Here is a 12843-nt window from a genome sequence, read left to right as displayed (position 1 = left end):
ACAAATGCCTGATTAGAGGCTGAAGAAGATGGAGCCGTGCCCTTCTCAGCAGATCCCAGTGTCAGGACAAGAGACAATGGGCCCAAACTGAAAAATGGGAAATTCCATTTGAACACAGGAGGACACTTTTCTTCAGCAAGGCTGGCTGAACACTGGCACAGGTTGCTGAGAGAAGCTGTGGTGTCTCTACCCGTGGCGATACTCCAACCTGACTGAACATGGCCCTGGGTGACCCAGCTTGAGCAAGGAGCTTTGGGCTGGAAGACCGCTGAGGGCGGAATGGACCTCCTGGGATCTTGGGTGGTCCCTGCCAACCTCGACTCTTCTGTGATTCTATGTCTACAGCCCGTCATGCATTCAAAACATCCAACAACAGCTGGTTAACGAACTCATAACTGCTGAGTACATCATGGCCGGTAGGAGGGGGAACCATCACTCAAACTGAGTGGTAACAATGTTAAAAGAAACAATTAAACCGGGTGAAATGTGTTAAAGAAGAGCTAATGAGCTCATCAGGGAAATGAAGTAACTGGTATAGAAAGGAATTTCTCAGTTTGCAAAAGCAAGTGCAAGCTTGTTCTGGAGAAGGAGCAATTTTTGAATCATGCAGCTGAATGACGTTTCTCTACTGGATTCCTCCGCTACCCAATTTACCTGATTCTGTGGATAAGTCTGTTGAACACAAGGAACCTTTTTTACTCTTCTTAACTGTAAGAGTGACTAAGAAATTATTGAGTGTTTTGCTCAGTGGATCAGCTCCTCTGATGAGATAAGCTGCTTTCAATGGCTTTATTGATTTGTCAGTTTCTGTAAAGTTGGCACAGCGCAGCACAACTGGGAAAACAGCACAATTTGACAGCTCAGCGTAGCATCGTAGCATGGCAAACCCAGCCCAGTGTAATACAGTTGGTGGAACACTGCAAAGCGTAATGCAGGCACAGAGGACCTGGCACAGCACAGCACACCAGCACAGCACAGCGTGAGGCCGATGGCACCATACGGCACAACACGAACAGCATGGAGCAGCACTGCATAGCTCTTGCTACACAAATAATTCCTGTTTGCAATTTTCACCAATTGAGCCTGACATGCACTGCAGCTAAGATTGCCCCTTTCTCCACACTAATGACAGAAGTTACAAATACTCTAGGAGAAACAGGGGAGGAAGAGACATCAGGGGTTTCCCCCTTAAGATATCATGAGATTTTGGAAGGCCTAAGACAAACAGGAGAATGACAAGGGTTTGTTCAGCACCAGTGGCGTTTCCACGTTTTTGACATATTAGGATCCAGCTGGTAGATTTGGATTTCTGGAATCTTCTCCTGCCATGTCAAGTCCAGCTCACAAAGTCCACTCTTCAGCTTATACCAAAGTGTGCAATTCTAACTACAAGGCATCACAGTGTTTTATCTGTGCTGGAGAAACCAAAACAGGAATAACTGGATATAAAGAACAGAATGTGGCAGATTGGAAACTGCACCAGAGCTTTCCAATCCTGCTCCTCTCCTCTCTTCTGCATGTATCACCAACTGGCAAAGAGGAAAAAAAATAGCTTTGGGACCTGCAGTGAGAAAAGCTTATAATTCCCAGAGGCAAATTTATCAGTTTGGGGAAGTCTTGCAGCAGCTTTGTATCTTCACAAATACCATCAGCAAGGGGTTGAAGAGGTGCTACCGCACTCCCCCACGCCTCACAACTCCCTCCGGCTTACTGCTGCGTGAGTGGGGGCCAGAGCGCATACTCGTGCACGGGCCGTCCCCTGTTTGCTGGTTACTCCTCCACTTGCTGTTGTCTTTCCATGCCACAGCTAAGGCATACACCTCTCATGGACTGCAAAGATTCAGTCTGGAGCGAGTGGTCTGGTCAGTCCCACTGGAGGAAGTTCGGTCAGAAGCCCTGCAGCCTTCCCGTCTGGTGTGCTGCCTGTCCCTGTGGCACAGGAGACCCTGCTGTCCCAGACTGCAGCAAAGTGACTCACAAGGGAGGAGACCGGTATTTGTGGAAGGCATTTTCCAGGAAGTTAGCCAGCTTTTCACAGTCATCCTAAAATAAAAGAAAAAGCAAGCCAACAGATTAATTTGGCTTGGTACCTTGGATATCTCCTTCCTTACATGATTGTGTATATTCCTTCCTTACGTGATTCCATCTCAGTCTCCAGATTTTATATCTGAGGTTTGATATGGGAAGAGAACAACTCACGAGCAGTTCTGGAACATACCACTACTAATTATTGCATTTACTGAATTACACCAAATGACCAATCAATCAAGAATGGAACCTTATTGTGTCAGGTGCTGTATAAAGGCAAAAGTCAATTCTTTGGAGTGTCCAATCTGAAGGAAAAAAACAGGTCCAGCTTTTTTTGTTTAGTTTAATTTCAACTTAACTAACTTACCACTGGATCTAAAATTATTTTCTATGGCTACCTGTTTTTATAGTATCCTTATTGCTAATTAAAGTAATTTTTAAAATGGTATCACTTTTTGTTGGTTTGGCAACTATTTTGTACAGAAATCTTTTTTTCTAACACATTCAGGAGTAGTTGTTTTATAACACAATTAGAATGTTTATTCATTAAGAGTTACTGAAATACATTATGATATGTAAAGGATGCAAAACACCCACATCTTGTGTCATAAAGGGTTTTTGGAACTGCCAGAAACTAACTCAAAATACTTATTCAAAAAAAAAAAAAAGTGACTTGTTTTCTCATTGCTTAGAGGCACTCTCCTGTCCCTATTGTTGATAAATTACTACCTTTCTTTTAAGAAAAAATTTGTATTTTGAAGGCAAGATTTGTAAGGCATAGATGGTATCTTTTGTTAGACAAACCACTCTTACAGCTGGAAAAGCAAATGAGCATTTGGGCACACAAGTCCTTCAGATTAGAAAAAAGCAGCATACTTCCAAGCTAAATACAAGCTCAGGACATTTGCTCAGTTTAACAAGATGTACATCAGTTACACCATCTGAGAGAAAAAGTAGTCACTACCTGTGAAGTTAAAAAGACGTTAGAGAGGGAAAGATGTTTTAAAAGGAGATTATCTCCTAGGAGAAAGAAAGAGAAAGGTAATTTGCAGTCTGGAACACAGACCAGTGAAGTATATTCTACAGTTCTAGAATGCCCCGAATGCCATGTATTTTCCAGAGCACAGGAGAAAGCACCCCATTGTTTCAGTGCCAAGCTGCACAATCACCATGCTCAGATGAAGAAAGTCTAAATGTACTTTTTCTCAGGTGTACTCACATATATTTTTCATTCAGTGAAGCTGACCCCTTCCTTGTCTAATGTCAGCATCCAGAATGAGGAATTCTCCAAAACTTTGCCTACAGCCCAAGAATTCCTAACTTGTACAAAATAAAAATAGATATATTTTTAATTCTCTCCATGCTGTCTTTCCTTGAGGCTATTATGCTGTCGGAATGACAGGGCAGTTCTGCATTCTCACTTGGAACTGTCTGTAAACACCAAGGGAGAGCCTGGAAGTTCAATGTTGGGGTAGGTCACTTCTGGCAGGCAGAAATTTGCAAAGTGACGTAAGAGCAGCTGTCTGAGCAACACAGACTACTGGAGCAGTTTCTCTGGGAGATAGGAGGTGGCCTTGACTTCCTTTCCCGTCACTCTGGTTTTCACATTCAAAATCAGTGTAAGGTTGATATAATTAGTGTTGTGACCCTGCCAACACAATACAGCTGTCCCTTCAAGCCCAACAGCACGGGCAAAGTATGGAGGGAAAAAAAAAAAAAAGTGTCACTCACTGCAAAGGGAATTAGCACAGCATGGAGCTGCAGGCTGGGCATTGTGACTGCTCCTGGCTGCCAGGCAGGGAATGGAGGAGCTCCTACTCCTCTGAAGCATGAGGTGCCACATGGATTTGGGGACTGCTGTTGCAGCACTGTGCACGCACAGCTGAGATGGCAAGGAATGGCAAGCAGGCTTACCTCGTGGATGAATCCGTAATGCACCAGCTCTGTGGCCAAGTCCTTGGAGTTATCAGCTGCAGAGAGGAGGAACAGTGAGAACATGAACGTTCATGCACCTCAGTTTCTCTTCTACTTGTAAAGCACACCTATTCTAACTCACAGCACACCCGCATTATGCTTCATTATGCTTCAGGGGTATATGCAGTGTATTTCTGGCTGGCTAAGTAATTGCTAAGTAATCCTGGGGCAAATAAAGTACAGCAGTGAGCAAGGAATTAAAGCAGAACAAAGCACCAGTCAGGAACAAGCTCCAGCCCCAAAGCACACAAAGCACAATAGTATTGGCAATGTGTCACTTTGAGATTTTGTGCTTGTTTTGGCTGAGCATGAAAAGAAAGCAGGCCACTACCTGTAGGCAGAAAAACACAAGGAGCTGGTGAAGCAGCAACTCCCAAGCATTAGTTCCCAAGCTTTATGTTTTCATTTTGTCTGTAAGGCAGTCAATGGATGCTAGCTGCATGGCTCCCATAGGACTTCTGCATGTTTTAGGAAGGAGCCGCTGTGTTGGACCTTCTCCAAGGAGAAGCACCCTTCCCCAGAGCCACAGGACTCCCTTAGAGGACAAGTCACCTTTTCCTTTGAAAGGTATTGCAGAGACTGCACCAGTGCTGGGGAATGAGGGTAGAATTCACTCATTCACTAGTATTTCCCTTGGAACTCCACGTCCCAAATTTCAGTCTTAAATGCATGCTCTTGATGGCCACTCACTGGACTGCCAAAGTTCACTACTTTAGAGTGCATGCTAGTACTACATGCCAGAGTGGATAAGAACAGGGGCCACATGGTTATTATGGTTTGTTCTGCTTTCCCAGTATGAGAAGGAAAGAAAAACTGACTTTAAGCACAATCTGTGTCTAACATACTCTGAGCCTAAACCTCACCAGGGCTACCAGGCAATAAATCTGCATTCATACACAAAAAACAAGTAAACCTACTGGGCAGCAAGTCGTAGCTCAACTGTCGATGCAATTTGTCCTCCAAAATCAGCAGAAGAGTGAGCTGCAGAAAGAAGAGAGTAATCTTTACAAACACCAGTTTCTCTGTAAGAGACAACAGTGCTGGCTCTTCCATCAGCACTAGAAGCTGTTGGCAGGGGTGAGCAGAGAGGGTGTTGGTAACTGCTAACATGCTGGATGTCTTTGAGTGTCTTACAGAAATGTTCTCTAAGCAGTCACAGATAAGCTGCAACTGTTAAGTTAGAAAGAAGCAGAGTTAAAAGACGTCCAGACAAAGATATCAAGGACTACTGTCCTGAAGCCGGGGGGCTCTGGTGGCTTCACTCTTCTTTGGGCTTCTTTTGTTGTAAAGAGACAAGAGTAGGTTCTTCAGGTACTGCAGCAAACTAGCTGAGACCAAACTTTGTCACAGTGGGATGCCAGAGTTGGGTACAGAGAGCAGGTCTTGCTCCAGTGCCTCGTGGAGTTGCTGGAGCTGAATACTTACATGCCACTGGGTCTTGTCTTCATTCAGCTCCATGTTACATTGCATTTGCACCACCTAGAAGAGGGCAAAGTAAACATCAGCCTGGACACAGCCCCTTTAGTTCCCCCAGGTCTGCTTTGCTCCTGATTTCCAAGCATGACTCTCAAAATCCTATTTAAAACCTGTAATTCCAACTGCCAGCCTGATCTTTCCCCCTGCCCACATTTCTAGGAATTGTCCAGGTGGAGCAGCTGAGGTATAATTTAGTCCAACACCCAGTTACAAACTGTCATCATCAGCTGGTGGAGAGGTGGGTAAGTGAGGAGTCCTGTGCAAGGTGTTGTTCTGGGATAGTTTTACAGCCAGGGTGAATTATCCTGCTTCATTTGTCAGGGGTAGGTTCCCCCAGAATCCTGCCAAAACTCGTGGTTACATTTTAGTACTGTACTTGTTCATGTCCTTGAGGGATGACCAATTCTTAAATCAGACAAAAGTGCAAAACTGAAATCCCAAGTATTATTGAAGTGAAATACAGGGTTTCTTTTGGAACCAGGACTGCATCACATCACAGAACATTCAAATGTGTTAGATAAATATGGATTTTTATTAGTATGTTTGAGTTCCTGTGAAGTAACAAGATGGGTCACACCAGAAGTCATGTTGTCTGGGTAAAAGAGAGACAGCATGCCATTGGCCAACCCAGAAGACAGGAAACCTAGTGAGGAATCAGCATCCATGTTCCAAGCAGATTCTAACAGGATTTCATATACAGTCCTTGATTTCAGGCCTATGCTCAGAGGAGAGTTATATGCTTATTCCTTTCTCTTGCCCAGTACCCCTATATTACAACTCCTTGCTATGACAAATATCTCCAGGCATTTAACACTCTTCTCAGTTGGAAAACTCGCTGTCCTCTGATCTTTATCATCTCCAGGCCATCTCTTTCTCTTCCAAGAACTGACCAACACAAGTGTATGCCCAAGGTGGGTGCCCTTTCCTTTACACTGAGTAATGCCAGCACACTGTCTGGCCATGCACTCCTTTGTTTATGCACTGAATTACCTGGAACTGCCCAGCATCTTGCACATATCATCAAAGAGAAGGCTGATGATGTCTGAGTGCATCACTGCCACCTGTTCTCTATCTCTCTTTACCTGATACCCATGATAAAAGAATCATCCAGGTGGGAAGGGACATCAGAAGGTCTCTAGTCCAACCCCCTACTCAAAACAAGACAAACAGTGAATTCAGACCAGGCTGCCAAAAGCCCTGCCTGACTCAGTTTTGAAAACCTCCAAGGATGGAGATCCCATAACCTCTTTGTGCCCTGGTCCACTGTTTAACCATCCTCACCGTGAAAAAAATTTTCCTCAGATCCATCCAGAATGTACCCATTTCAATCTGTCTCTTCTCCCAGTGTGCACCTCTGTAAAGAGCCTGGCTCCTACACAAAGAGCATGGCTTCCTCCATCTCCTCAGAAATCCCCTCACGGGTATGGGCAGGTTGCCATTAGATGCTCCAAAGCCTTCCCTTTATGCAGAGCGAGCCCTGCTCCCGCAGCCTCTTCTCCCAGGACCAATGCTCCAGCCCTGCACTGCTTTACTGGCCCTCCATTGAACTTGTTCCAGTTTATCAACACCTTTCTTCAGTGTCCAGATGCAGAATAATGACAGCGTGCACTTTTCTTTGCCTAACAATCCCACAGACATCTCATCCTAAATAGTTCTATTCACAATCTGCAACACTCAGATAGTTCTTAACAGTCACAGAAAATGAAGAGTAGATGTCATTTTGGATGCTGAAGAAACCAGTGCTCTAGGGAAGCACTGGGGGATTTCACCCTGACCTCCTGACCCACCTGACCACAGCAAAAAAAACCCACATAGGCTAAAAGGAGTAGCTGTACACCACGCTAAAATGGACATTTCTATTTGTCACCATCTCCTGTAGCCTGTCTTTGCAGTTTTAATACAGCTCTAATATTTGGTTTTGGAGCACAGGTGCTGATTATCGTTAGAGAGGGCTGAGCTGTGAGTGTGTGCATGATCCGCACGTCATCAACATCCTCTTTTATCTCTTCTCACTCTTGCTTCTCTTTCTCACCTCTTCTGCTTCTTACATCTCTTCCCAGCTAAATCACACTACACAGATGAACTAGTAGTTTGTACACTCTCCTGTGAGAAGAAATACAGTACAACTGGTATAACCTAATCAAGGAGTATTTCCATAAAGGAATGATGAAATATCACACTGCAGTGCACTTAAGAAGCCTAAAAAGGCTAGAAACATTTTCACTTCAGTTTAAATTAACTGTTGTTAATGGTAACTCATAAGCACATGATCTTGAATATGCTGCAGCACCTCCTGGATGGAGACAACTCCAAGGGCCTGCACCAGCAGCACAAGAACCTGTCATGTGGCATCAAGTTCACTCATTAATTTCAGCTGCTCTGGTCACGGTGCAGAGCAGAAGTCCTGTGCTCTACTTTCCACGTCTTTATTCCCTCCCTTGGGGCTGGCACAGCTGGGGCGGTAGGTACTTGGGTGGTAAGTTACCAGCTCACCCACGCTGCTGAAAATGAATTCTTCTTGGTAGAGCTTATCTCCAGCCAGATCGGCCAGCTGACCTCACCTATTGCAGGAGTGCATAAAGGGAAGTCGTCAGGGATGTGATAAGGACAGAGCTGTCCGATTCTTTGGCAGGGTTGTCACAGTTAAACTAGCTCTGAAATTCAGGATTAGTACTTTTAGAGCTACTGTCAGAGAGCTAAGGGTGATGCTAAGTGAATTTTGCTAGGAGAAAAAAATGTGAGTAAAAATGTGACTGAAATGCAAAACTATTTAAAAGCAAATTTTTCAGCAGGCCGAAAGTATGATCCCTAAGAAAGATGGAAGATAGGTAAAAGCCGGCCCTTGCCAGGGCCTCTGGCAAAGCAGGAGGTAAGTCAGACTCCGAAGAAGAAAGGCAGCCTGGTTGCCTGCACTCTGTACCGTCCAGCTGCCTTTCCCTGCTTTCTCCACGCACACGCATAGGCCCCAGGTTCTGATGTTCACTCCATAGAATCACAGAATCACAGAATCATCTAGGTTGGAAGAGACCTCCAAGATCACCTAGTCCAACCTCTGACCTAACACTAACCAGTCCTCCACTAAACCATATCACTGAGCTCTACATCTAAATGTCTTTTAAAGACCTCCAGGGATGGCGACTCAACCACCTCCCTGGGCAGCCCATCCCGATGCCTAACGGCCCTTTCAGTAAAGAAGTTCTTCCTAATATCCAACCTAAACCTCCCCTGGCGCAACTTTAGCCCATTCCCCTCGTCCTGTCACCAGGCACGTGGGAGAACAGACCAACCCCCACCTCACTACAGCCTCCTTTAAGGTACCTGTGGAGTGTGATAAGGTCACCCCTGAGCCTCCTCTTCCCCAGGCTGAACAACCCCAGCTCCCTCAGCCGCTCCTCGCAAGACTTGTTCTCCAGACCCCTCACCAGCTTCGTTGCCCTTCTCTGGACTCGCTTGAGCACCTCAATGCCCTTCTTGTAGTGAGGGGCCCAAAGCTGAACACAGTACTCGAGGTGCGGCCTCACCAGAGCTGAGTACAGGGGAACAATCACCTCCCTGGTCCTGCTGGCCACACTGTTTCTGATACAAGCCAGGATGCTGTTGGCCTTCTTGGCCACCTGAGCACACTGCTGGCTCATATTCAGCCGACTATCAATCAGTACTCCCAGGTCCTTCTCTGCCAGGCAGCTTTCCAACCACTCATCTCCCAGCCTGTAGCTCTGCTTGGGGTTGTTCTGCCCCAGGTGCAGGACCCGGCACTTGGCCTTGTTGAACTTCATACAGTTGGCCTCAGCCCATCGGTTCAGCCTATCCAGATCCTCCAGATCCTCCTATCCAGATGACACTCAAGATAATCTGCTTCATGAGCTTCCCTGGCACTGAAGTCAGACTGACAGGCCTATAGTTTCCCGGGTCCACCCTCCGGACCCTCTTGTAGATGGGCATCACGTTTGCTGACCAGCAGTTGACTGAAACCTCCCCTGATAGCCAGGACTGCTGACAAATGATGGAAAGCGGCTTGGTCAGCACTTCCGACAGCTCTCTCAGTACCCTCAGGTGGATCCCATCTGGCCCCATTGACTTGTGTACATCCAAGTGCTGTAGCAGGCCGCCAACCATTTCCTCATGGATTATGAGGGCCACATTCTGCTCCCCATCCCCTTCCACCAGCTCAGGGGGCTGGGTACCCATAGAACAACTGGTCTTGCTGCTAAAGACTGAGGCAAAGAAGGCATTAAGCACCTCAGCCTTTTCCTCATCTCTTGTCACAAAGTTTCCCCCCCGTATCCAGTAAAGGATGGAGATTCTCCTTAGTCTTCCTTTTTGTGTTTGTTTATTTTTAAAAACATTTTTTTTTATCTTTAACAGCAGTAGCCAGATTGAGCTCCAGATGAGCTTTGGCCTTTCTAATTTTGTCCCTGCGTAGCCTCGCAACATCCTTATAGTCCTCCTGAGTAACCCGCCCTCTTTTCCAAAGGTCATAAACCCTCTTTTTCTTCCCATGCAGTGCCGCAGCCCCTCCTGCACATTCCCCACCTCGACAACTGCACAAGGGGCTGCAGCAGTCATGGTGCAGGTCTGCCCATGGGGGCTTGCTGGGCATCCTGCTGCTGCCTCCCAGAACAGAGTCTGCACTGCAGCCATGCTTGTTTGGGACTTGCAGGTTTGCCCAGCTGCAAGTTTTCATGAAATGTGTGGAAACTTAGTGCCTTTGAGATCACTACTCCTTTGTCAATTTGAGCAAAAACTATGTGTTTTGTTTGTTTGTTTGTTTGTTTGTTTTTTTAAACAGTTGTTGAACACATTGGTCAGACAGATAACATACTTGCAGCACTTTCCTTGAGGCACTAGGTGAAAAAGCATGTAACATATAACAAGTATATAACAAATGCAAAGAGGGGAGAAGATAAATGCTTAGGTTTACATTTACATTTCTCTAACATATCCAACTGAGCACCACAGCACTCTCTCTAAAAATAAGCACTGAGCCCTATGAATAAAGCATAACTTAAGTGCACTGAAAGCTGATTCTCAGACTGCTATGAAGAAACCGCTGATGATATACTTTTTGAAGGAAGGCATTTCACAGAATCTTGCAGGAATGAGAATTAGGTTTAGTCCTCCATAGCACTTTTAGCATCAATTCAATGTAAGTACGAAATTCTATTTGTACCATCCATGGTAACACAAAGACAGTGCCATAGGTGATTGATGACAAATGACTTAAAAGTGTCAGTACAGGGAAATACCCTGTACAGGGAAATAACAGGTCCAAATTTTTTTATTTTATTTTTTTAAGAAACAGAGGTACATACAGACCGGTGAGCTCCTCTGCCTAATCTCAAAGATGGCTGGCAGTTCAGGAGACAGAAGTCATGATAAGAAGTGCCATGCTCAAGCTGTACCCTGATGACAGCAGCCAACAACCTTGTCTCCCCATGGACACAGCCAGCATACTGAGGGAAGGAATTATTCCCCTATGCTCAGCATTTGTTTAATTACACAGAATGACTCAGGTTGGAAGAGACCTTAAAGATCATCTAGTTCCAACCCCCCTGCCATAGGGGGTCTACATAAGGGTCTACATCCAGGGGTAGACTCAATTTTTAGCCTCCAATAGACAAATTACATTGATAAAGTGGAGCAAGTTCAATGGAGCGCCAGCAAAATGATGCTGGGCTGGAGCACTTACGCTGGGAGGAGAGGATGGGGAAGTTAGAAGGTTATGGAATCTCCATCCTCAGAGGTTTTTGGGACCCAGTTAGATTACTGATGTCCCTTCCCACATGAATAATTGCATGACAGAACAAGACTCAGCACTGGAAACCAAATCCAGGCTGGTCTCAATGGGAAATGAAGCGCACTCAGTTCCCTCGGTAGCAGTGATTAATCCCAGCAACCTGCTCCTCAGAGAAGTGGTGGATTTGTCATTTCAAAATGCTGTCAAATCCATGTTGCCCACCCTTCCTGCAAAAAACCATTAGACAAATAGATACAGAGTCATTGATTCAGAGACACTGTGTGAAATCCAAGAACCTGAGAGACAGAGATTATCTTGCAGATCCTAGTCCTGGCACCTGAAACTGATTCTAGTACATTAATAATAGAGTAAATCATGAAAGAAGCCTGCAAAAGTACGCCGCCACCACAGAATCCCCAAAAACAAGGGCTGAAAGGGATATCAGGATGGCATCCTGCCCCAAACCAGACCCACCCGTCCTTGGCCACATCCAAGACATTTCTGACCTGAGTTAGACTTCCACAAGTGGGGACTTTGCCCCTTCCCAACTGCCCATTCATTCTTACCGCCATCAGAAACCTCCTCCTAACATCCTTCCTGCAGTTTACACCTGCGATATTCTGTTCTGTCCCCCAGGTGAAGAACAGGTGCCTGTTCTCTTGCTGTGACAATCACTTGCGTACTTCAGCCCATCTCTAATCTGTCTTCTCTTCCTTAAGCCAAACAGTGCCAGTTCTTGGGCTTTTCTAACAAGGCAAGTTTTCCAGCTTTGTTCTTTACTGGATGCCTCCAATCAGCCCCATCTTCCCCAGAGCACACGGTCCCATGCTGCAGCGTTGACGTGCTCTGTTCAGCAAGGGATTACATCACGGTTTTGGAAGGCCTCACTGCTGCATAAAGCACCCTGGTGTTGTGTTGGGCCTCCCTTGCCCTCCACCCTTCCACTCCCATCCGAGATCCATATACCCACTTGCAACAACCTTGCTGCCTGTGACTTCAGTGTCAGGTCGAGCAATCTTGTCTGCAGTGACAGGCAGAACAGGCCCTGATCTCAGATGGCATCTAGGTTGCTCTCAGATACTGTTAGTACCAAATTTGATACTGATGATCAATTGATCAAATGAGGAGGAGGTTTCAAACCTGAACCCCGGCAACAAGGCACAGGAGATGCTGTGCCACCAAGCTGCCTGCAGATGTGTGAGGAAGAAAGGCAGAGCCAAAGAATCAGAAGCGATGGGGCTGCTCCAGAAGGTCTCAGGTGAAATGGACATCACCAGCTCCAGCCAAAAGGAGCGTCGCAGCCCTGGGGCAGCCAAGGCACCAAGAACAGCTCTCACCCGAGCTAGAGTTCAGTGCATGGCTAACAGGAGAGATCCTGCAGTAAGGTGTCAGGAATGGAGACTTTCTGCTTATTCCTAGTGGAGAACTGTCACCACCTGGATCTGACCTTACCTTCCTGGTCTCCACATCGAAGGGCTCTGGGGTGGGGGTCTTGGCTTTCTGAGTGTCCTCCTGGGGCTGGGATAGTGCGCGTGGGAGGGCATGGGGTCTGGAAACAGCGAAGTTCATCAGAGGATAAATCCCATTCCTGGTGCAGACACAGAGAGAGGACAAACAACTGAGCCCTG

General features: G+C 46.1%; 1 protein-coding gene across 1 annotated transcript in view; it reads right to left on the bottom strand.

The window, feature by feature from the left end:
- Positions 1–745: 745 nt before the first annotated feature.
- Positions 746–12843, bottom strand: part of NRBP2 (nuclear receptor binding protein 2) — a 33438-nt gene continuing 21340 nt past the window's right edge. Inside the window, exons 14-18 of the mRNA XM_080582352.1 lie at positions 12668–12803; positions 5428–5481; positions 4920–4983; positions 3943–3998; positions 746–2043 (exon numbers count right to left, since the gene is read on the bottom strand). Of these exons, the coding sequence (XP_080438478.1) occupies positions 1975–2043; positions 3943–3998; positions 4920–4983; positions 5428–5481; positions 12668–12803 (379 nt within the window). The 3' untranslated portion in view covers positions 746–1974. The remainder of the gene's footprint in view (positions 2044–3942; positions 3999–4919; positions 4984–5427; positions 5482–12667; positions 12804–12843) is intronic.

Source organism: Anser brachyrhynchus (genome assembly GCF_964034855.1).
Source record: "Anser brachyrhynchus genome assembly, chromosome: 2".
Classification (NCBI taxonomy): Eukaryota; Metazoa; Chordata; class Aves; order Anseriformes; family Anatidae; genus Anser; species Anser brachyrhynchus.
Note: the sequence above shows the minus strand (reverse complement) of the source record. Positions and strands in the feature narration are given on the sequence as shown.